The sequence below is a fragment of the Erpetoichthys calabaricus genome, chromosome 3 (genome assembly GCF_900747795.2).
Source record: "Erpetoichthys calabaricus chromosome 3, fErpCal1.3, whole genome shotgun sequence".
In the NCBI taxonomy this organism is placed as follows: Eukaryota; Metazoa; Chordata; class Cladistia; order Polypteriformes; family Polypteridae; genus Erpetoichthys; species Erpetoichthys calabaricus.
Genome location: NC_041396.2, coordinates 198166987 through 198191494, shown reverse-complemented (window position 1 = coordinate 198191494; position 24508 = coordinate 198166987). Strand labels below are relative to the sequence as shown.

The window sequence follows — 24508 nt, the reverse complement described above, 5'->3', positions numbered from 1 at the left end:
AGAAAATCTAGCTCCATTTCTACCCATCTTATACTATAAACACATTAGAAACTATGTAAACTTAAATACCCCAACAAAATAAAATCTCCACTGGCTGTACAAAATTTAAGAAAACAAGAAAAAAATTATACTGTACAATAAACTTTGACTTTAATGTATACTATAAATATTTTTCATATTAGATATCATTATTTTATTATTTTATTCACAAACCCCTACTTGCTTGTAACGGGTCAGCTGAGAACCACCAATCAGTCTATGACACACATCCTTGGTATCAGGGAGGGAAACCAGGGTACCTAGGACAAAAACCTATAGGGTCACGGAGACCCCTGAAGAATTTGCAGACTCCAAATTCCACACTCTTATATATATTTATGCATATGTGTATAAAGAGTGAGAAAACAAGAAAATGCATGTGTTACACTTAATATATAGCTTTCTGTGACACTGAAGGAACTTGCATTGATACACAGTAAGACAGCAGAAATTTACATTAAATTAGCAAGAAAATATTAGCCTTTAAAAATACCACAGGTACTTGCTAATGATAAACTACTCAAATACAACAAATTGGAGACTGAATAAATCCAACAGTGAATCTGTGGATGCACAAAACGCGAAGATTTCCAAAAGCAATGGTGCAAGATAATTAAAAGTAATCACAAATAAATATTAATGTCCACCCATCCATTATCCAACCCGCATTATCCTAACTACAGGGTCACGGGGGTCTGCTGGAGCCAATCCCAGCCAGCACAGGGCGCAAGGCAGGAAACAAATCCCGGGCAGGACGATAGCCCACCACAGGGCACACACACACACACACACCCCAAGCACACACTAGGCACAATCTAGGATCGCCAATGCACCTAACCTGCATGTCTTTGGACTGTGGGAGGAAACTGGAGCACCTGAAGGAAACCCACACAGACACGGGGAGAACATGCAAACTCCACACAGGGAGGACCCAGGAAGCGAACCCAGGTCTCCTAACTGCGAGGCAGCAGCGCTACCACTGCACCACCGTGCCTCCCTAAAAATTAATGTGAACAACAGAAAGTTTGAGAATGTTAGGCAATAAGAGAAAAGAAAAAATTATGTTAACTAAGAATTCTGTTATATGTTAAAAGTATGCAGTTAGTATTCAGATAAAATATAAAAAAATAAATTCTGTACATGCCCATTCTGATTACAAAAACAAAATGTTTTACACAGCCTGGCTGTGCCTTCTAATATTTACTGACAAATGCAATTTTATGTTTGATGTGGCAATGCTTTCAAAAAGAGCCTAAGAATTTTAAATTACATCATGAACAAATGCAGGCCTAGACACATGCACAGATATTGATAATATTTTCAATATACCATAATGCTATATTATTAACTGAATGCAGTAACACATCTCAAGAACAGTTAATAAAAAAAAGGGAGAAGCTGTAGCACATGTATATAAGAAAATGATAGCCAATAATAATAATAATAATAATAATAATAATAAATTTTATTTATATTGCACTTTATATTTTAGCAATGGATTTTGTGAAATTACCTTTATATGTGAATACTCTAGTTTGATTACAAATCCAGACCATTTAACTAATTAAGCCTAAAACTCAATGAAAACACTATTTAAGTGTTCCTAAAGGATCACAGACATATTACACATTTACAAACAATACCTTTCTAGAAGTATATACAGTGCAACCTCGGTTTGCGAGCATAATTTGTTCCGGAAACGTGCTCGTAGTCCAAAGCACTCGTTTATCAAGGTGAATTTCCCCATAAGAAATAATGGAAACTCAGATGATTTGTTCCACAACCCAAAACCATTCATATAAAAATGATTAATACAAAATATAAAGTAAAAATACATAAAACAAATTAACCTGCACTTTACCTTTGAAAAGAATCATGGCTGGTGTGAGTGAGTTTCTAAACTCTTGTGGGATTGCACCCAACGGGACGACACGCGGAAGAGCATCCCAAAGCAATTGCAGTCTCCCAGCGCTGTAGCAGTTCGCCGTAAAAGCGAATCCGGACATGCTATAAGCGCCTGCCGTCGATGGGTGATACAAGGAACATTATAAATGTGCAGGACCCTGCCTGACTGCTGTGTCTGTGTATAAATAACCTCGCTGTTGCTGTTTCAAGCTGAATAAAGCTGGTGTTGCTAAAGCACTGAGACTCAGCTTCGTGTTTTATGGTGCAAGACGGGGACTCGCATGTCACAGCACACACGCGCGCACGTGCACACACACATACACACATGTGAGCGAGTGAGCACACACACATACACATACACACACGCAAAACACACACACACACACACACAGTCACAATGCTAATGCTGCAGTAAACAGTATAAGCTCATACGGATGTTGACTATATGAGTGAGGCACACCGACTCAGATGGAGAATAGGAGACGATTGCCCACAATCCCACAGCGAGAGAGAGATAAGAACCATCAGCTCAGTTGTGATCACATGACGCTCAGCAGACAAAACGTATACATACTACTTGTATTGCAAGACCTCGCTCGTTTATGAAGTCAAAATTTATTAAAAATTTTTGCTCGTCTTGCAAAACACTCGTAAACCAAGTTACTCGCAAACCGAGGTTCCACTGTACTGTATTTTCAAATTTGTATGTGTGTTGCATTCAGATTCTTAAACACAGTTAGAAAAAAGCAAAAATATGACATCAGTCAGCCTGTTTACTAGATGCACAAGCATTTCAATGAAAAACAAAGATAAACAGAAAATCCTTAAACATAAATTACTGTGATTACTATACTGTATAATACAAGAACATTTGGTTTTTCCATATTTTCAGATAATACATGATTAGTCACTTCTGCAAAATTAATAAAGACTTATATATTGTAATCACCATATTAATAATAGTTTAATAGCTGGGCAAGTAAACAACATTGTTACTGACTTTAACTTTATGCATTTACATGACTTGCTGAAGTGTCGAAATGTAATTTATTATTACAGTAAATTGTTCATTTGGATAGCTTCAAAGAACACATCTCTGAGCACTGACATGTAAAATATTCTTTGATAAGAACTGACTTTTAATAAGGGAAAAATAGAAAGCAATGTAAGGTAGAACAGACCCCTCACAATAAAGAGTATAATGCTGCTGTGTAGGATGTGTCATTCGTATTACTGCATATCAACTAGAGTTTGTAATTGCCAAGGATCCTGTAATACAATACTACCCCAATAGTTTTTGTCATTGTATGATAACATTGCAGTTTTTCTGCTTTACAATATAAAAAATACTGCCACTAAATTCTAAAAATTATAGCAACTTACTGTTCCTTTTTATGTGACTGAAGTTATTATCCCTATCAGCAAAAATAAGTCAGTTTAAAACCAATACAATAAGAATAATCTTGACTCAATTCTTTCCACTTAAATAATTTTTAAGTGTGAAAATTAACCTCAGATATCTCAAACATTTCCTCATGATATTTACTTAAGATATATTTCACAAACATCAGTAAAATGTGTAAATTTAGCTGAGTGAGTCCTTGTAAGATTTGGCAAACAACATTTGAGATTGGTATGTTTCACACTAAGATGTTGTTTCAATATATACAAATGTGAATTTCAACTGATTGGAACTGAATGAATATTATATGTCAAGGGTTACACGTAGATTATTACTTTTCATACACAAGTAAAATGTGTTGAACACCATTCTAGTCCCAATGTTATTTAAACATTGTGGAAAAACACTGCTTTTAAAAACATTAGAATTCTTTTCTTTCTTTCACACGTGGAGGCATGGATGAAAGCAAACTAAGCATCGGGCAGAGCTTCCAAGCACTGCAGCTGAATTTGAAATTTCCTCTTTCTCTTTAATTACATCAGTTTGTAAACCCTAAATTCAATATAGTACACCCTCCTTGAATCCCAGCTGTCTTCTGGTGATAAACAGAAAGTCCTAATTTGTAGTGTGTCAGAGTAATTTAACGTGACAACAGTTGACAATGGTTACTAATGGTATACTTCATACTGAGTCTTTTCTTTGTAAACATTTCACTTCAGCATGAGCAGAACATTTGGTACATGAACTACTTGTTCTTGGTATATTAAAGACTTATCACAATGAAAAATAATAAGTACTGCATTCATTATCATCTCACTTCTAATTTTGACATTAACTATTCTCTAAATATAACTGAATTTAAATATTAAAATTATTTTTCCCAAACTGGAAAAAAATGAAGTATGGGACATTACTTTCAGAAATAACATACTTCCCTCCAAAGACTGGTTCATGCCTTATGTCTGATACTGCTGGGTCAAGTTCCAGCCCATTGCAACCCAGTATTAGATTAAGCATGTTAAGAAGACAAATTAAAGGAAAAATATGTATTTATATTTAACCTTACGCAAATTTAACTGGAAATGTTTTTATAGTTCCCAGGGCAGGAAAATGGCAAAAATACTTTTTCATTAAATGAACAATTGGAAACACATGAATGCAGCAGCTGACAATAAAAGAATGATTTTTATTGTGAAACTGCCATGACTTTATTATTGCAGCTTAAGTGTTCTTCAAAGATGAGGATTTTAGGATTCGTGTCATAGGGTAGCTAGCAGGGAACAATGGCAATGGACAAATAGGTAAGTTACAATGTTAAGCTGTAATAAATACCAATTTTTAATAAATTAAAAGACATTAAAATGTCTGTAATCATTATCCCCTAAAAAGTAACATTAATTAAATCTTTGAATATGATAAAACCTGCCTTCTTTCATAAATGTAATACAGTCCGAATCCAACAGTAGTAATACATAATTTTTAAATACAAAAACACTGCTTTAGAAAAAGCCAATTTAACTACTCTCTGATATATAATTTACTGAACCATTTTACTGCAAGGCTGATGAACCAAATTGCCATTATGCCCTGATTCAACAAAGTCTTCTCGGTCATGTTCTGTATCATCTATGTATTGGTTGCTCAATTTGTTTAATTGGCCACTGCTTCAGACCAATGATAAAAACAGAGAGAATGAACTGCACAAAGAATTACCAGCAGTGATGAACTCAGGTCACACATATGGGTCTCTTTGAGGAAAGCTCTTCTCAAACAACAGGATGGCTTTAAACTGTATGCGCGCCTGTTAGCATGTGCTTTAGCTCTAGGGGGAGGGGTGGTATTTATTCTGTTCTTCTGACTATTTATTCATTCCATGTCAATCATTCCCTCTAGCTGCACAGATCATACCCCTATTCTGAAATGCTTTCGTTCTCAAGGGATTTACAGCAAAATGGAAATGGTCAGCCACCTCTAAGCATAACTGCATCACTGGAGCATGCTCACATTGCCAGTGCTCTTTAACCCTTTTTATTCTGCAAGAGCTTGTCACTACACAATCAGAAATGGAATATCTAAACTAATTATATCAACTACCTATTTAACACACCTACATATACACATAATATAAATTTCAGCACATCTAAACAGATATATGATCCATGTTTGTAAACAAATACATGTTATGAGTTGAAAAAGACATACATTACAATAAATCAGAATTGTTTCAATGATAACCTTTAAAATTCATCCAATAAACACTGAGAACTAAAGTGTAATGCCATATACAAGCTCATAAAAAAGCAAATCAGAAAGTCTAAGTAGCTATTGCTACTTCCCTCGCTCTTTTCAAAAAGGTACTTCTACAAGAGGGCTGGCTGACACAAAGGAAATAACCCTTCCATTCATTTGAGGCCGTCTAAGTTACTAGGTAGCTTCCTGTTTTTAAGGTATAGCATGTAACTGGGTAACTTGCAGAGTGGAAGGGCATCCATCACCCAAGGACTATGAAAAGAGTTTGGATTTTGAACATGCTTAATAATATATTATAGTATAGTTAATTCAAGACAAAAAGAAAGAATATATAAAAACAAGAACATTATACGCCTAAATGGAATCTCTTTTTCCTACATCCATGTTTTCTCACTGAGGAGCGTTTAATTAATATCAAATCAATATTAATCAATAATCAACAGTGTACAAAAATCTTGAAGGTGTTCACAATTATGCATCTTCACTTTCACAACTGTATATATGTATTCATTTTACTTTCAAAAATAGTACGATTACGGCACATCTGTAATTCTGTCACATACAATAAGTCACATTCTCAAAAATAAATGCATCCAAAAGCCTCTGTTTTACAGTCCTGGTAAAGTTTTGATAATGTTATTCATTTATTCAGGGAATAAATGAGCAATCCTTAAAATATATAACACAGTTTTTTTAGGATACTGACCAACACTGATGCACAAATAATAAAATACTTTGATATGTGTTAATGGTTAAATATAGAGTATACATCCTAAAAAGAAGTATGTTACTAGAGTTTAATCCGTTACATTTTAGTTACATCATCTTAATCATAAAAGACTTACAAGAGTGGCATCAATGTTGCTGTTAATCATAAAACTTGATGTAAATAATTTCTAGTATGTTACATAGTTAAGGTACTGCACAAATGTTTATGACTTATTTCAAGAACAAAATATTCTACCTTATAGAATTGAAAGAGTAAATGAATAATAAGAAAACATGCTTTTACTTAGGTTGATTGAAAAACATTTCTTAACCTAAGATCTATAGATTATCAACAAAAAACAAAAATGTCTTGTAAAATTTGAATTCTCACTCTTGAATCGTATCACCAAAATTTGATTCTCTTTCTTATTTTATTTATATATATATATATATATATATATATATATATATATATATATATATATATATATATATATATATATAATTTTTCCTTTGATGTTGAGCTGTACTCTGTGGTTCAGATGTTTCCTTAACTATCAATTCATCAAAGAAAAAAGAGCTGAACTGGGCCAAGTTACAATTAATAATTAATGAAGTGTTTCAGTAAGTATATTCATGAATGGGCTTGGAATGAGGAACCCCTTTTCATGAGTCAGCTTTACAAAAATCATTGATGTTTTCATTTTTGCTTTCACGGATTTCTTAATAATTTAATAGTTAATATACAAATAAATCAACACTAGTGTTCTCTTTCTGTTAGCAAAACATCAAATTATAATTGAATGTTTAACCAGATACAGCTCCATTTAAATATATACAAGAAAAAAAAATCCATAGACCCAATGTGTGTACATGAAACATGTTTAAATGCTTATCAGTTGCTTTTAAATGAAACAAAAAGTTCTACATGAATTATCTGGAAGCCAGCATGGGGTCAAGCATGGTGGCATCTTAAATTAGAGCAGGCAAAGAGGGGGAAGGGCACTGGAATTTAGGTTAGATCTGCACTCCTGTGGGGCCAACTACCTATTCCTGCCAACCCCCACCTTTCATTTCATTCATGCTCTCAAGAAACTGTTTTAGCCAGTGAAATTATCATAGCTATCAACTCAGCTAAGGCACAAATCTACTACAGAAAGAAATGGAGGACCAGAAATCAGCCTTTACCTCAGGATTCATGATTATAATAACACAAGAAATTCGTATAAAAATAAAATAAGGAAAGAAAAAACAAGAAGAAAACAACTGAGTGTTACATGCTATTTCCAACATGCTGTTTGGCTTTATCTCACTAAAGATGTGACTGCAGTTAACTTTGTATGAAGAAACTGCATTACAAGTTTCAAATGCATACAGAAAATGCACAGTTTGCACTTTACCAAATAATCTGAATGTATTATGTAATAATGTAATAATTGATTATAAAACAAATTAGCTGTTTTAATAAACTGTTAGAAAAACCATCATTTAAGAAATCTTCAATAATGTCAGTAAAACTGAATATAATGTACTGTAAAAGAAAAAAAACCAAAACCTCAATAATTTGGACAAAACTACTGTATACTAATATGAAAAATACTTCATTCTCAAATTCAGAATCATAATTATACTGAAATAAAAAAATTGTGAAAGCATTTATAAAAATGTAAATGTTTGTTCTGTTAACTTGTTTGATTTATTAACTTTGTAATAAAATAATTTTAGTTCAAACGTTTCAACTGTTAAAATCAACTAGAACCAGAAAACCAATGTTCTTTCAAATTATTTATACATTTTCAATGTGAATAAATCTGACAAAGGGAGTTTAATCACATTGGAGAATTCATAAGTACAGTATAACTAAAATCTTTTTATAACAAAAAGTTGGAAATCTGTAAAGATTTTTAATGGAAAAATTAATTAATCAGCCAGTCAGCCACCTTTAACATTATAATTAATTGCATTTAATAAGTACTAACTATAATGTCAGTAAAATTTATTTTTACAAACTATTGTTTCAATGGAGCTCTTTGTGACTTACAGTATGTTTATGCTTCACAATATTGCAAACACCCAATGACAAAGCTTTTTTGCCATTGTGCTAAATCATTGATTGGTCCACTTAATTAAAAACATTCTTAATAAAAACAAATTTAATCAGCCTAAGCAAAATTAAATTAGTTTTAAATATGCTGTAAATTGTACAGTGACGAATATCTTTTATTTTTACTATAACATGTACAAAATGAGTATTGCATTTAACATTATATTATAAAGTTAGGTTAATTAAAAATAGAAATTGAATTAACATGCTCAATATTCACAGAAAGAGACATGATTAAGAAAAGAAAACAGCTATTCCAAAAGGTTAATATATGAGGTTAAAAAAGACAGATTCAGGTATTAGAAAAGATTTGTGAAAACAAGTCTTGTCTATCTTTTTACAGTTAGTTAAGTACTAAAAATAATGTAATTTGTTTTAGTACATTCAGACATGGATGAAAATTACATAATCGGACCAGTATGTTTAATTTTCAAAATGAAATTAATTACATCAAATATGAATAACTATATTCACATTTCATTATCAGCAATGCATTATATCTTCAATAAATCTGTTCATCAAAAAAAAAGATGGTATTCAACAGAACTAAAAATTACATTTAAACAAGAATTGTATACCACCTCAATTTTAAATTTCTAAAGTGATACTGTGCACAATGAGTATAAATAAGTAACATTCAACAACACAACACCAAATTTCTCAGAAACATGTTCAATTTACCGACTGTAAACTTATAACTTTTTAATATATTAATATTGTAAACTGCCAACACCATAATAGCATACAATTAGCTAGTTGCACTCCATAATTAATTAGAAAAAAAGAAAACTCTTTGACAACTTTGATATTTTTGCTTCTGAAATGTGCAAGCTAATTTTTCCATTCCAGTTACCATTTCAGGCTTTAAACTGCCTTAATCTCCTGCCCTCAGATGTTGACCTTGCAAGAAGAGAGTTCAAAGGTCAGAACAGGCAGACCATAAAAGATGTGGACTGATAATTCATGCCTGAAAGAACTCAATTTCAAAAACGAAAAAGCTATTAAAATCACACACATTTAGGTGGTTTGAAAAACATGCAGTGTGAATTAAGATTCAGTACTTAGAATCAACTGGTTTCCTGATTTTGGAAATGCTGAAAAAAGGATGGTTGAACATTTCCCACCAGGTTTTATTTTAGTCTTTTTGAAGCATACATTAGTTTTGGCTTTTTTATTGTTAAAATATCTGGATGAAAGTGAACTATCAATGGCAAGCATCTTTTAAATAAACATTTAAAAGTATATTAAAATTAATATAATCCAGCCTGCTGTTCAGCTGAGCATGTTTGATTTAAATGCAGACAAAGAACAAGAATCTTTACTAAAAATAAAGTAACAAATTAATATAATTCACAGTGTTGTCCCCTTCTGCATTTCTAGGTAACTTTTAGGGTAATCTCACTAAAACAGACCTTAAATATCATTGGGAAAGTACAGTGGAACTCAATATATCTTCAAAGTAAAATTATTCTTGGCATGGTGTGCTTAACCTGAAAGCTATGGGAGGCCGTGTTATAACCAGAAGCAATGAAATTAGAGCAGTCTGTGATTTGTAACTGTTACAAATATACTGAAGTGTCTGAACCTTAAGATAATGGTTAACAAATTATCAAAATATACCCTCCACTATAAAAAATTCTTAGAGAAAGAGAAGGTTATTAGATTTTCAAGCTTTCTCTGAAATTAGGATTATATCAACAATAATCAATTAAAAACTATTTAATATTGTTTCACTGATTATTACATATCATTCAAATAAGTTAACATTAACAAAAGCACATTGATCACAAAATACTAAAATAAGTCATATAAAATATCTAAAAACAAAATAAATAACACAACAGTAATTTAAATACAATTTCTAAAATCATTTACAACTCTACAACAAAATCAAAATTTAAGCAATTATAGCTGTCAGTAAAATATTAAAAAGTCACTAAACCTCTGTATGTAATGTATTGATATGTTACTTAAGATATATAGTCAAAATTGAAAGGCACTGTAAATGTGTTCTAATTATATGTCTTTATGACACATACTCATGCTGCATTATGTAAATATGCTTAGAAAATCAATAGACTTTAGAAACAATATAATACCCACTCTATTTTAATGTATATGCTGGAAAAATCGAGAATTTTTTAAAACATAAAAATATATTTGGACATTATTTTTAAAATGGTATGTTTTCTTTCAGTTCATCAATTCATAAAAAAAAAATATCATGATAAGCCTTGATTGCTAAATGAATAGTTCTAGAATGTTTTACATTTCTTGTCATAATATATTTACATTTTTGGATAGGTAAGGATTATGACCAGTATGAATGTGGTCTAAATTCTACATAACATAACATAACATAACATAACATAACATAACATAACATAACATAACATAACATAACAACATCTTTAAACCAGAGGAGCCAGAGCCTATCCCAGCAGCACTGCATGCATTGTAGGAAATAGCTCAGGGTGCTAGTCAAACTAAGTGTCCATGCTTAATATTAGATTCAACAAAATAATACATTTAAGGCTGAGAATAGGGATTCAAGTAAAATTAATATTAAGAATTTACGCAAATGTTAAAGTTGAAATTTTCAGTTTTTCCTTTCATAATTCTCCATGGAAAGTTATAACTCTGAAAGTCAGAGAAGATAGGTTAAGAACTGTAGAATACCTCCATACAGAGAGTAAATTTCAAAATTACAATTTAAACTTTCAAATACAAATTCATGAAATTAAAAAGGGGATTGATTATCCATGAATAAAACACCAACTCATACAAGTAGATATAGAAAGAACCAAATCAAAAATAAATGTGCTTACCTGTCTCCCTTTGGTTTTCTTTTTTGCACAATCTTCCCTTTCGGTCGCCTTTCACTACCAACACAGGGGCTGCCACCTGGACCCGTTACCCGTAATGATTCTAAACCTTTGGAAGATTTTTTAAACGTGAATTCTACCAACTCTCCCTCTTTTAGGCTCCGGAATCCTTCCATGAAAAGTTTGCTCTGCAAAGTGAAATAAAAAATTCCCACTAGAAATGTAAAATCTCTGCAACATTTTTATGGAATTAAAACAAAATAAAAAAACATTTCTAATGTGCATATTTTAACAATAAACACAATGTCAAAATAAAAAATATGCACATTTAAAATTTTTACTTAGAAATGTATATACTTAAAATTGAATTTAATGGTGCAACCTCATTTAATCAGAATTGTTGGAAATAAACCACACTTATACACTAATAATAACAATAATATGCAGAAAGAGATGGTAGGCCTATCAAGGCACAATGGAAGTCCTTTCCACTCCTCTACACCTTCCGTCTTTAACTGTTGCCCTGGTTACAAGTAAGTGAAATAATCACAGAAAATGTGCTCCGAGATGACTTACTGTAGGTTACTGCCTAGACAGCAAGCCTGTAATGGGGGAAGGGGGTGACAAATGGATCATTTCTTTCTGTGAGTGGACTGCCTCTTAGCCTTATGCCCACCTTTTATTTTACTATAGTTAATTAAGATACTGTGCACAAGAGCCTATTGTAAACAGTCAAAGGTAGTTCAAAAGTATACACAAATGCAATCTATGTAAAAATAGCTATGTTCATATACGCATTATTAATATTTTAATGTGCGTCTAATGTGCACAAAAATATTAACCACTGAACATTCTTTATTAAACTGCAAAGTTAGCTTGTAAGTACTGCAGCCTGGAATTGTAAGTTGTACAAAAATTTATTTTATCAGTTAGTTAGATGCACTGAAGTAGGTCTTCCCAGAACTGGAAACATACTATAACCCAAAATAAAACATAATTTAGAGGGAAATAAATGTTTATCAACTAAAGGCAGAATATACCACTGAATACTTTCAAATCCTTGAAGTAAGCAAATTAAAATAAATACAAACAAAAAGATATTTTTGGAAAGTGTTAATCTTTAACCATATATGCAGGGTACAATATATTTTTTTTATTAACTATCGTGTAAAACATCAAATTATTTTGTCTTGTTCTGTTTACTCACAATAAAACTCTAAAATGTTCTTTAAATGTATAACAATTCAGTATATACTAAATGCTAAATTGCCTTTCTAGTGGCCATATATAGTGAAGCTAACTGCATACTTCATTAGTTCATTAGAATTGCCTTAGTCAATGGGTGGGCCTCTCTGGCAGTGTCTTAAATTGGTTTGAATCCTACCTGGCAGGGAGAAAATTCTTTGTTAGTTGTGGTAATTATAACTCAAAGACACATGATATTCTATATGGTGTTCCACAAGGCTCTATCCTGGGTCCACTGCTCTTCTCAATCTACATGCTTCCATTAGGTCAGATTATCTCAGGGCACAACGTGAGCTACCACAGCTATGCTGATGACACACAGCTGTATTTATCAATAGCACCTGATGACCCCAAATCTCTTGATTCGCTAACACAATGTCTAACTTGTATCTCAGAATGGATGAATAGTAACTTTCTCAAATTAAATAAAGAAAAAAACGAAATCTTAGTGATTGGCAATAATGGATACAATGAGGCTATTAGAAATAAACTGGATGCATTAGGATTAAAAGTCAAATCGGAGGTAAAAAGCTTAGGGGTAACCATTGATTGTAATCTGAATTTTAAATCGCATATTAATCAGATCACTAGGACAGCATTTTTTCACCTAAGAAACATAGCAAAAGTTAGACCTCTTATATCATCGAAAGATGCAGAGAAATTAGTTCATGCGTTTGTTTTCAGTCGGCTAGATTACTGTAACGCACTCCTCTCAGGACTACCCAAAAAAGACATCAATCGTTTGCAACTAGTGCAGAATGCAGCTGCTAGAATCCTTACCAGGAAAAGAAAATCCAAACACATTTCTCCAGTTTTGATGTCACTACACTGGTTACCTGTGTCATTCAGAATTGACTTTAAAATTCTGCTTATGGTTTATAAAGCTTTAAATAATCTTGCCCCGGCTTATATATCGGAATGTCTGACACCTTATATTCCAAAACGTAACCTCACATCCTCAACTGAGTGTCTCCTTAGAATTCCAAGAGCAAAACTTAAAAGAAGTGGTGAGGCGGCCTTCTGCTGTTATGCACCTAAAATCTGGAATAGCCTGCCAGTAGGAATTCGCCAGGCTAATACAGTGGAGCACTTTAAAAAACTACTGAAAACACATTACTTTAACATGGCCTTCTCATAACTTCACTGTAATTTAATCCTGATACTCTGTATATCTAATTCATTATAATAACTATTCATTCAAAATCTGTACTAACCCCTACTCTCTCTTCTGTTTCCTTTTCCGGTGTCCTGTTGGTGGTGGCGTGCGCCACCACCATCTACCCAAAGCACCATGATGTTCCAACAATGATGGATGGATTAAAAGCCAGAAGTCTGTATGACCATCAGCATCAAGTGACTCCATGAAAAACCCGAACTACAAAGAGGACTATTTCATTTATGTTAGGTAGAATGCCCAAAGGGGATTGGGCGGTCTTGTGGCCTGGAACCCCTACAGATTTTATTTTTTTCTCCAGCCTTCTGGAGTTTTTTTTAGTTTTTTCTGTCCACCCTGGCCATCGGACCTTACTCCTTTCTATGTTAATTAATGTTGTCTTATTTTAATTTCTTATTTTGTCTTTTATTTTTCTTCTCTTCATTATGTAAAGCACTTTGAGCTACTTTTTGTATGAAAATGTGCTATATAAATAAATGTTGTTGTTGTTGTTGTAGTTTCCTTCACAAGCTGTTATTGAATATAAAAGAAGACAAGCAATTTTCTCACACAAAACAACTTTTAAAGCATGAACTTAGAAGATTTTTCCCATCTCATTGGGTCAGAAGACAGGAAAGAATGCATATTTTCTTGAGAATTTTCCTTGGACTCATAAGCTTGCTTATAATACCTGACACAGTGGTCAAACGTCATTGCCAAAATATTGCATTATTGGACTAGGCTTAATAATGGAGAATAAGACCCCAGAATCATGTCTTCTGTGTTAGTTTTCATGTAAGCAATCTGTGTTGTTTGCTTGGAATGTAACTAAGACTATGAAGAACACTATATTAAATCTTTAAAATGCCAAAAGTGATATGAGCAGTAAGATGATAAAATTTGCAGAAGATTAAGTGTTTTAAGAAGTCAGAATTAAATTGTACATTGAGACTATATAGTACTTGGCTGCGAGGACCCACTAATTGAACCATAGCAGTGACCATCAATTTTTGGTCTACCACACAAAACAGTTCACTGCTGTGCATATTCAATGTATTGGTTGTGTGTTCAGCAGCAGGGACTTAACAGCTTTTTTTCAGTATTTTTGGGCATTACAACTTGGGACAAATCTCAAGCAATATGCAAATCAAATCCAAGGGTTTTGCTCTTCACTATCTGTGTCAGATCATTTTTTCAAAATGCTTTGGAGTATAAGAAGGTGCACTATTTTAAGATTAGCCATAACAGCAAATTAACTGTATAAATTAGAATTTGAGGTGGGTGGTATTTTTGGCTTTTTATGAGAAGGTCACTAGAAGTATTCTGAAATGAGTAGTTAGCCAATACAATAATACAAATGAGGGAACTATTTAGTCAAAATGTTTACAAAAATACATTACTATGTTAAGATCTCTAGAAGGAGAACTCTTAAAATAAGTGTTTAAGTGGCCCAATTATTTTTTTCCAAACACAAAGCAAATTATTGAAATATAAAAATTTCAACAAGTATCCAGTGTATTGAATGCTTATAGGAATAATGAGTAAAGGTCATACATGCTCATTATACCTTTTATTTATTCATTAAACCCTAAACAATACAGCAAACAGAATATTTTGCTGACTAGATTGTACATTGATGTGTTGCTTAAAAGAACCTTGAAAAGGACAGCGATTAACATGCTGGATTGGATGCAGACCTGCAATTTGAGGATGCTTCCTATGTTTGCAGCTAGGATCAGGAACAAAAGATACCCCTGCTGTCTCTCAGGATAAATTCTAATGTTCTCATGGTCTCTGTTACCTTCATGCAACATTTGGCAATGTAAAGATAAAGAAACAGACACTATCACAAAATGTCTTTTATTATGTATCAAAATATTTTGCCAATATCATTTCCACAGTGGTATCAATATAAGTGATTGAAGAGAAATGACAAGAATGAAGAACTGAGATGAAAATCAAAAATGACCTCATTAGAATGTCAATGAAGAAAAAAAATGACTTACATTATGGAAGAAGCAGAAACTGCATTTTGTGATGCATAAAGCAGTAGCTTTACAAATATTCTATAAATGAAATACCTGACTAGCTTGTTGTACAATCTGAGAAAAGTTTTACACTTAGCTACAAACCAACTGCAACCTGCTTTCTTTATTTATTAACAAGAAAGGCTCAACAGCATTCAATCAAAAATCAAACACTGATTTTAATTATTTTGCTTTTAAACAATCACTGCACAAGAAAAAAGTAGCAAAATCAATTAGAAATATTTAAAAAAAACTGATCCTGCTTTTCCACATATCACTTATTATCTTTCCACAAGTCACATATCACTCATTTTCATTACTTATCATAAGCCTTGGGGAATATTTGCAGTATAGGAACACCACACTCAGAAAACTGTCTATCTGAGGGTCTAATGAAAGAAAGATCCAAAGGATAGAATAGCAGAAATGCAACAGAGTAAAATGGTGCAACACGCAAGTATGGATGAAATAACGTTGGTATTAGTAATTTAATTATATGAAAATTCAATAAAACACAAAAAATGCATAGTGAAAATTAAATTATTGTAAGGCACACATTTGTAGAACAAAACAATTTATCAAAATGCATATAATGACAATTTAATAAATTAATAAACACACCTCATGTAACAAATAAAAAAAAGAAATTTGTACTGTGCATATTCAAAAGGACAGAAAATGTACATAATCATGACCACAAAGATAGGAGACTGATAGAAGAGCATACTTTTTTCATAATGGTGAAAGCAATGAGGGCAGCATGGTGGCGCAGTGGTAGCGCTGCTGCCTTGCAGTAAGGAGACCTGGGCTCGCTTCCTGGGTTCTCCCTGTGTGGAGTTTGCATGTTCTCCCCGTGTCTGTGTGGGTTTCCACTAGGTGCTCCGGTTTCCTCCCACAGTCCAAAGACATGCAGGTTAGGTGCATTGGCGACGCTAAATTGTCCCTAGTGTGTGCTTGGTGTGTGTATGTGTCCTGCGGTGGGCTGATGCTCTGCCCGGGATTTGTTCCTGCCTTGTGCCATGTGTTGGCTGGGATTGGCTCCAGCAGACCCCCATGACCATGTGTTAGGATATAGTGGGTTGGAAAATGACTGACTGACTGAAAGAAATGAATAATATAAGAAATAATTAATCAAAAGTGCCCTAAGCACGGAAAAGGAACTATATAAATAAAATGTATTATTATTAATGTTAGCAAGAGTTTTAGAATTAATAGTACAGTTAAAAAAAACACTGAGTAGGTGAAAACAGCACAAAAGATGACAACTGCATAATAATAATGAGCAAAAAAAGAGCTTGTTTACAGCAGTGCAATTAAAAACTATATGGAGCAATAATGAGAACGTGAGACAACAAGCGGGGGAGTCCTAAAACAATGCACTCTCAACAGAGGAAGTGGGAATTGGGTATATTGTGCAAATAGCAGGGGTGCTGCAAGTGCCTTTTTAGGACATGAACATCAGAGCGAGAAAGAAGTTAATAAAACATCTGCAATGAGTCAATAAACTGCTTTTCACAAGTAGTTATTTTTTTATTATTTACATTAGCTAGAAAGTATAAAGGACTTACTAGTGTGCATCATATGGCACTTGACATTAAACATATTTATTTCTGCATTGAACAATATTATGCAGTACATAGGTTGAAATAAAGAATTTCACTTTTCTTAGGAGTACACTGAAGCCCCATTAACTTACTGATAAAGCAGTCTCAAATGTGCTTTTATTGGTCCTTTGTACCATTAAACAACTTACCTTTTCTTTGCATTCACATACAGCACTGCTTCTCTGACAGCCATATGGACAATCAATGAAGTGCTTAGTAGTTTCATAAACATAGTTATAGACAGAACATTCCCTCTAAATAAAATCATGGGATTTCTTTGGAAATGTCATTGTGTTTGCTTGATTATGTGCGCGTAGTATATAATTACATTGCAGCACACACTGTTGGATACAATTTAAAACAATACATTTTTCAGTTCTTTAGACTACTTTTCAACTACTGTATTACTTTTTACTGTTTCATTATAATATGACCACTCTATGACATTTGTATTTTGTTAGTCTGTCTTTTCCTTCTAAAGTTACCCCTTCTGATTTTTCTCCAAGTACACAAAACATACAGTATGTCCTCAAGATTCTCACAAAAACTCATACAAATCATTTAATGCAAAAAAGTCCACGATATGGTAGCAAAGGTGGAATAACCATATTACTTATCCTGAAGGTAAGGATCACCTGTTGACAGAGATTGCAACTTCACCACCCCTACACAGCCTGTGCTTTTAAAATGATGTTGAGAAGCATTATCTCTTGTTAACTGAATGTACAGTATCCTATTAAACAACTAGGTTAACCTATGCAAAAGAAAAGTACAGGGAGATTCACTCACCTTGCAGAGTATTCATTTTGGAAACGTTATTTAAATACAGTCTGTACAGCTTTTTCTTTTATTTTTTATAGTTTTTTTCCTTGACATCAAAAAATTATTGAAATTTTGCTTTGGGGGTTTGAGAGGTCAAAAATTGACCATTAATTGGTGGCTTAGATGTGCTATAATCGTATTCACTCAAAAGAGGTCCTGAATATTCCGTTGTAACTCCCATTAGGATGAAGCAATCTGAACCAAAAAAAATACGCTATATACTTTGATGTACTGTATGCGTAATCGATTGCATTACATGTGATGCTGGAAGTAGTTTCCATTTTCTGCCAGACACATTTCGACATGGCTCTCTATGTTAATTTCACGTTGGATGTTTATCTTCAAATCTTCCACAGTGTGAGGCTTGTTCTGATAGACTTATCATTTGAGCCCAAACCCAAATGAAGAAGTCTGGTGGTGTCAGATCCGGCGACCGTGGTGGCCAAAGCCCCTTTGAAGTTACCCTGTTGCCGAAGAAGGACTGAATTTCTGCCATGCTCCTTGCCAAAGTGTGGCACATTGCTCCATCTTGCTGGAAGTAACCTTCTGTTAACTCACAATCATCCAGTTGATTCTGACATCACTTAAATGAATTGGTGACCTAATAGGTTCACACTAATACTGTACACCACCATCCTGATGAGAAGTTGAGTGACTGAGTGAACGGGTATAGGCGGTATGCACCCGGAAGTTGCAAAAGGAGGTTAAACGTCGCAATGGTAGTCCAGCACCTACCTCATCGCTCCGACACAGGGGCATCACTGCTTGTTCGAAGCTCCATATACTGAGGAGCACATTGCACATTATTTCGTTCAGATTTCTTCGTCCTAGAAAGAGTTATTACAGAATATTCAGGGCCTCTTTTGAGTGAATCTCCCTGTAGATTAGAACAAACTTTACTGCTATTGTCAATGCCTCCTCTGAGAAGAATATGTCTCCCAGATTCAGAAATTGCTCAGATTCCACTCTTCAACCTATAACAATATTATCAATAAACAGTAAAGCTATTTCATCCTTGCTGAATGCAGCCTGAGTGATAACTAAATTGTTCCTTCCTAAGTTGTGAAATTTTTAAAGCTACCTGAAGATAATTATTTTTGTCCTCACCAAATGCTACCTATAATAAGCCATTTGGTTTGATTACTGCAACTGCTGTTGCCTTTTTGGTCTTAAATTCTTATTCTGACACTGTATAGAAGGTTTTCTGAAACTCAAATGTTTTCCAAAACACAGATGAGTACAAATGGGTTCAAGGGATGCTGCTATGACAATTAGACCATACCTTTTTCCAGCTTCTCTAGAATGGAATATAACCTAAAGAAACACATTTGCTAAACACACCAACACAGTCTTCATTCTCTGTTTGGGACTATCTTGGCTGCTTACTTGATGTTCCATTTGCTAAAGTCAACTCATCACAAAATAATGACCAGTTATAACCATTTTTGCTTTTTAAAGCATCTTACAATGGATAGCTATGTGAAATGTGATACATAAAATAAAAAATGATTGAAGTTGACATTTGAGCACTTCTTTATAACACCATACAGAAATTAGTGCCTTAGATTGGGTAAAATGGCTACAATGACCTTTAGCCCAATGAGCTCTGAAATCAAATACATTTACCTTGTTTCTTGTGGAAGGTCAATGACTAGTACAGAAATCATAAACCATTTTAAGTCTTAGAGTGAGATTTCCCAAATCATTCCCTCTAATCACATTCCTTCTGATGCCTCTGTAATTGTCCACCTGAGCACTAAAAGTCTCCAAGTAGTACTAGACAGTCAGTGGAATGACACCCACCATTTCTAAAAAAGCAAAATGCATGCAAATAAGAGTCTTTCTAAATTTTTACCTTTGCTATATGAATTTGTATTTAGCCTACTTTATTGTGCACTAGAACAAACTTCCATTGCAAAGTACAGTACAGTACATATTAGTGGGGCTGGTAAGTATCACTACACTTACAGTATCTGGTGTATCTCCCTCAGCACAAACCTGGAGAAAATGGCAGACCATCCTAGGTCAGTCTAGTTTTAGGGAGAATGCTGTGTGAAGAGATAAAGTGAAATGATGTAGCTGACATTTCTGCTTTGTGCCATTCCCCACCATAACCTATCATCTATGGGGGAGGAGTGAAAGGTTTAGATTCATCAAAAATTTCTATCTCCGTGTTTTGATGGATCTTGATGTTTAAGGGTCCAAAATATAAATATCGATATCTCAATTGTAAGTTTGTGTATGTGTGACTGTGTGTCACAGTTTCTTGAGGATGGTCTAGAGAGAAAAATACCCAACTCGAAACTTGAGCCTGTTATGTGATGACAATGAGCTAATTATTTTTTAAGCCAAATCGTGAAAGAGAAACAGGCACTGTAGAGGAACCTTCAAATACTGTAATTCTGAAAATTATGAATTCTTCTTGTCAATTGTTATTGTAATGACCTATTTTATGATCAGAAAGATCAGCATCAGAGAGGTAAATAATTACTGAAATGTGATAGAATAGCTCGGGTAATTTGGTTCCTAGGGCACAAAGCCTACTGATGCTCACGTTCAAATTTTTAAATCTAATACACAATCACTGGATTTTTCCTTATCCAGTGAACTGACATTCTATATTCCAAGAGCCAGTTTCTTATGCTCACTTTTTGATATGAGGATGATGAACTCATATAGTGGCTTCATTGCATTCATCACCTTGGCTTGATGGGGCTATATGAGTCACTTAGCCAATCAGTGATTGTTGGGATACACCCACCTAAGATCTGGCTATACACCAGTTTTTATACATCAGTTTTTAAGAAGAAAAATTCATAGAAAACAAATTCTGGATTGACAGTACAGAAGGGAACAAAGAGCCCACAAAACAATAAGTTGTTAGAATTTGTGGATTGTTACTTAAATCATGCATGTAAACACTGAACCTGTTTGACATACTTCTTGGAAACACATAAGAATTTCAACCTCTCTACTCGCCTCCTAAATCTGCTAGTGTACTGATCAATCACATCATGTTAAAACTATAATACTAAGTAGTAATGAGTGAAACAGGCAAGTTTTGATTTGACAAACAGTTTCACAAAAATGACATTAAAATTAATGCACAGGCGATTGTCCAATTACAAAACACTAAGGTCACTATATTAAGTTTTTTGGAGGTTTTAAAGGTTTTTTGGAGGTGGAAAAACAAGGAATATTTATCCCTAAAATATCCTTCACACTTCCGTGTTTACCTGTTAACATCACTGCATTTTTACAAAATGTAACATTTTGCATATTTTCCATATAAAGACATTTCAAAGCGCTCAATTTTGCAGATTACTTTGAGATTACCCATGGAAAATCTCACTAAAGGGGAAGCTGCCCACACCCCACATAGTTACCTTACAAACACCCTTTCCTGTTTCTTGATTCCAGTGGAGGAATTTGAAGATATGCACTCTCCAAGTGCTGTGCAGTTTCAAGTTTCCTTCCTGTCTTTGACGCATGTTTAGGATTGGGATTACCAAGAATGTTATGATAATTAGCAAAGTGGGGATCGTACTACCAGAACGTTTCTTTGGCTTAACAAAATGTCTATTTGTGACAGGAAATGAATCAGGTGATTTTTTTTTTATTGGAGATCTTTATTTAAATATTAAATGACAGGCAGATACATGAGCAATTAAAGCATGCAAATCAATGGCACAAATTTCACTGGAAGTGAAACACAATTCTTTTCTTAACTTCATGACGAGTTCAATTATGTGTAAATCGTTTCGCTCATCACTAATACTAAGCTTCTATGCTTTACTTTGCTTAACTAATTTTGTCTCTTTGTTGTATATTAACTTTGTACTTTTATGCTAATTAAACAAATTAATTTTATGTTTAATGGGATTTTTTGTTTTGGTGTAGATATCTAGTGCCACAATTTATATAAAAGAAAGAAAGGTATTAACATTGTCTCAGAGAGCAGATAAAAGTATATTTACAAGCAACAAAAATGGAATTTTTAACATGTTTGACCAACCAACTATTTTGCCCATGTTTTTTCTCCATAATAATAATAATAATAATAATAATTCATTACATTTATATAGCGCTTTTCTCAGTACTCAAAGCGCTATCTTATAAAATTATAAAATTTATAAATTATAAAATTTCCACTACCCCACTGACCACAACAAGCAGAATAAGGGGCAAAGCATGAACTGTGTAGCTATTTTCACTAGTTGAAAGTGAGGGGGCAGCCAAGTCATTATGGGAATTTTTCACCGTTTACAAAAGGAAAAGATTGCTCTTTGTCATTGGATAGAATTCTGTAACATTAATGACAGCATGTCAATATGATGACAATATGTTACGCAGTGAAAAATACACACACTGTTCCTAGAAGTGATGTTCAAAAACAAGACAAAGTCTTAATGTATAGTTATTCATTTTCTCCTGTTATCATACAATTAAAATAATAATAATATTAATGCATTTTATTTATAGGGGCACTTTATATTAGCAGTAAATCTCAAAGTGCAAATAATATTTTACTAATACTGAATGGCTAAATAAAACAGTACTATATCTGTAAGTGAAAGATTTCTACTTAATTCCTTAAATAGTTGCTTATTAAAAACAAAATATGATTTAAAAAAATATATTTTATATTAGTAACAAATCATACACCAAATTCCCAAATATATCAACATCACATAAAATTTTAGTGTTTATTAAAAAAATCCCTTAACTATGCGTAAAAACATGAGTAGTGATTTGGAAACTTCATGCATTTTTCTCTGAGGTTGGGCTAATTGGCACTTCTAATTGGATTAGAATTCTAATCTAATTCTAATTGTGGTTGTGGGTTTATTTGTGAGTATGTTGGCAAGGCAAATGACTAGTGCCCAATTCAGCAATGGTTCTTGCCTTGTGCTCATGGCTGCTAGTATAGGCTCTGGTCCACTTATATTATCATGTATCTGTCAAAAGAACACCAAAAAAGGTATTTCCAAATGTGACGTGAATTTCTGAACCTGCTCTTTCTATACATTGTGGTGTGAAGCCAGAAGCAATCTACACATTATCAAGTAGAAGGCAGGAAACCAACCTTGGACAAGACCCAAATTAATTGCAGGACACAATAACCCCATAAATTCATACCAGATCCATTCACAGTCAGTAATTAACCTAGCCCAAGTAGCTCTGGAATTTAGGAAGAAACAAATGTACACAGAAACAAGCGGAAAACTCCAAAGCGTTAACCACTACACCATCATGCTTGCCATTAATGTACTTTCCACTTGCAAATATTTCCAAATAAATCAGTGGCTTTAATAATGACTGACATGAACAGTTCAAGCATGAGAAATAGAACAAATCGAGATTTTTAATGTTCAAAGGGAAAACTGTCTAGCTTATTAAAACATCAGAACAGTAAAATGTTGAAACATTGTTTAGTAGACATAAAAGTAAGCATAAAATTTTAATGTTATGTTATGTGGGGAAGGTATCTAATTCATCCCTTCAAGTTCATAAGTGAAACCTGTAAAACTCAGGTGTAAAATGATGGGAGACCACCAGATTTAAAAAGTAGCCTGTTTAAACTGTTGTTACCTTGAAATATCAGATTCAATTTTATTAAGACATTCATATTTTAATATCTGTTATATGTTTCAAGTATTTAAAAAAACTAAACTTGCAAAAAATTTTAAAAAAAGCAATGAAATAAAATACTGAACGAATGTGCCATTATAACAAAACATGTAGAATTTTTCTAACATGAAGCTTTATGCAGTGCAGTAAATTTTATGCCAAACAAGAAGCGAAACATTTGGAAAACAGATGAAGAAATCTGCCCATACAAACAACAGGCACATCCTACAATAACAGCCTCTATATGTACCTTCAGTCTACAGTATCATAACATATAGCAGAACATAAGAACACAACACAAAATGTAAAAAAGATGGTGGTATGTCAGTACTTTTTCTACCTGAAGGGATTTTACTGTATGATGAAAATGTCTGTAAGTACATGGAATTTCTCCATAAAGCAACCTGGTTTGAGAAGTAGTACTAGGATATTGTGCTTTGGAATATCCTCACAGTTTTGTCAGCTCTAATTACGTATTTTGTATGATAAGAATTCTGTATGTTTTGTGTTATATATACATTGTTTCTGTACTATATATTCAAGCAGTATCATAGCTTTTTTATTATGTTGCCCTCAGTATGTGGATTCATAATTACATAGCAATTTCTGAAAAACTTAGCAAACCTGACTTATGATGAAAGATTTTACAATTCTGTCTCCTACATACAACATTTAAGAGACCCGTCAGAGATAATGATGCATCCTGTGGAGGAACTGAAATTGTTATTCACATACAACTATTTCACAGTGAATGACCTTTTTTCCCCCCTGATTAGGGAGCAATGTACTATGT

General features: G+C 33.3%; 1 protein-coding gene across 1 annotated transcript in view; it reads right to left on the bottom strand.

Annotated features, from left to right (window-relative positions):
• The window catches only part of lin28aa (lin-28 homolog Aa), a 98039-nt gene that overhangs the window by 7218 nt on the left and 66313 nt on the right, over window positions 1-24508 (bottom strand). Inside the window, exon 3 of the mRNA XM_028796170.2 lies at window positions 11237-11421. Coding sequence (XP_028652003.1) covers window positions 11237-11421 — 185 coding nt within the window. The remainder of the gene's footprint in view (window positions 1-11236; window positions 11422-24508) is intronic.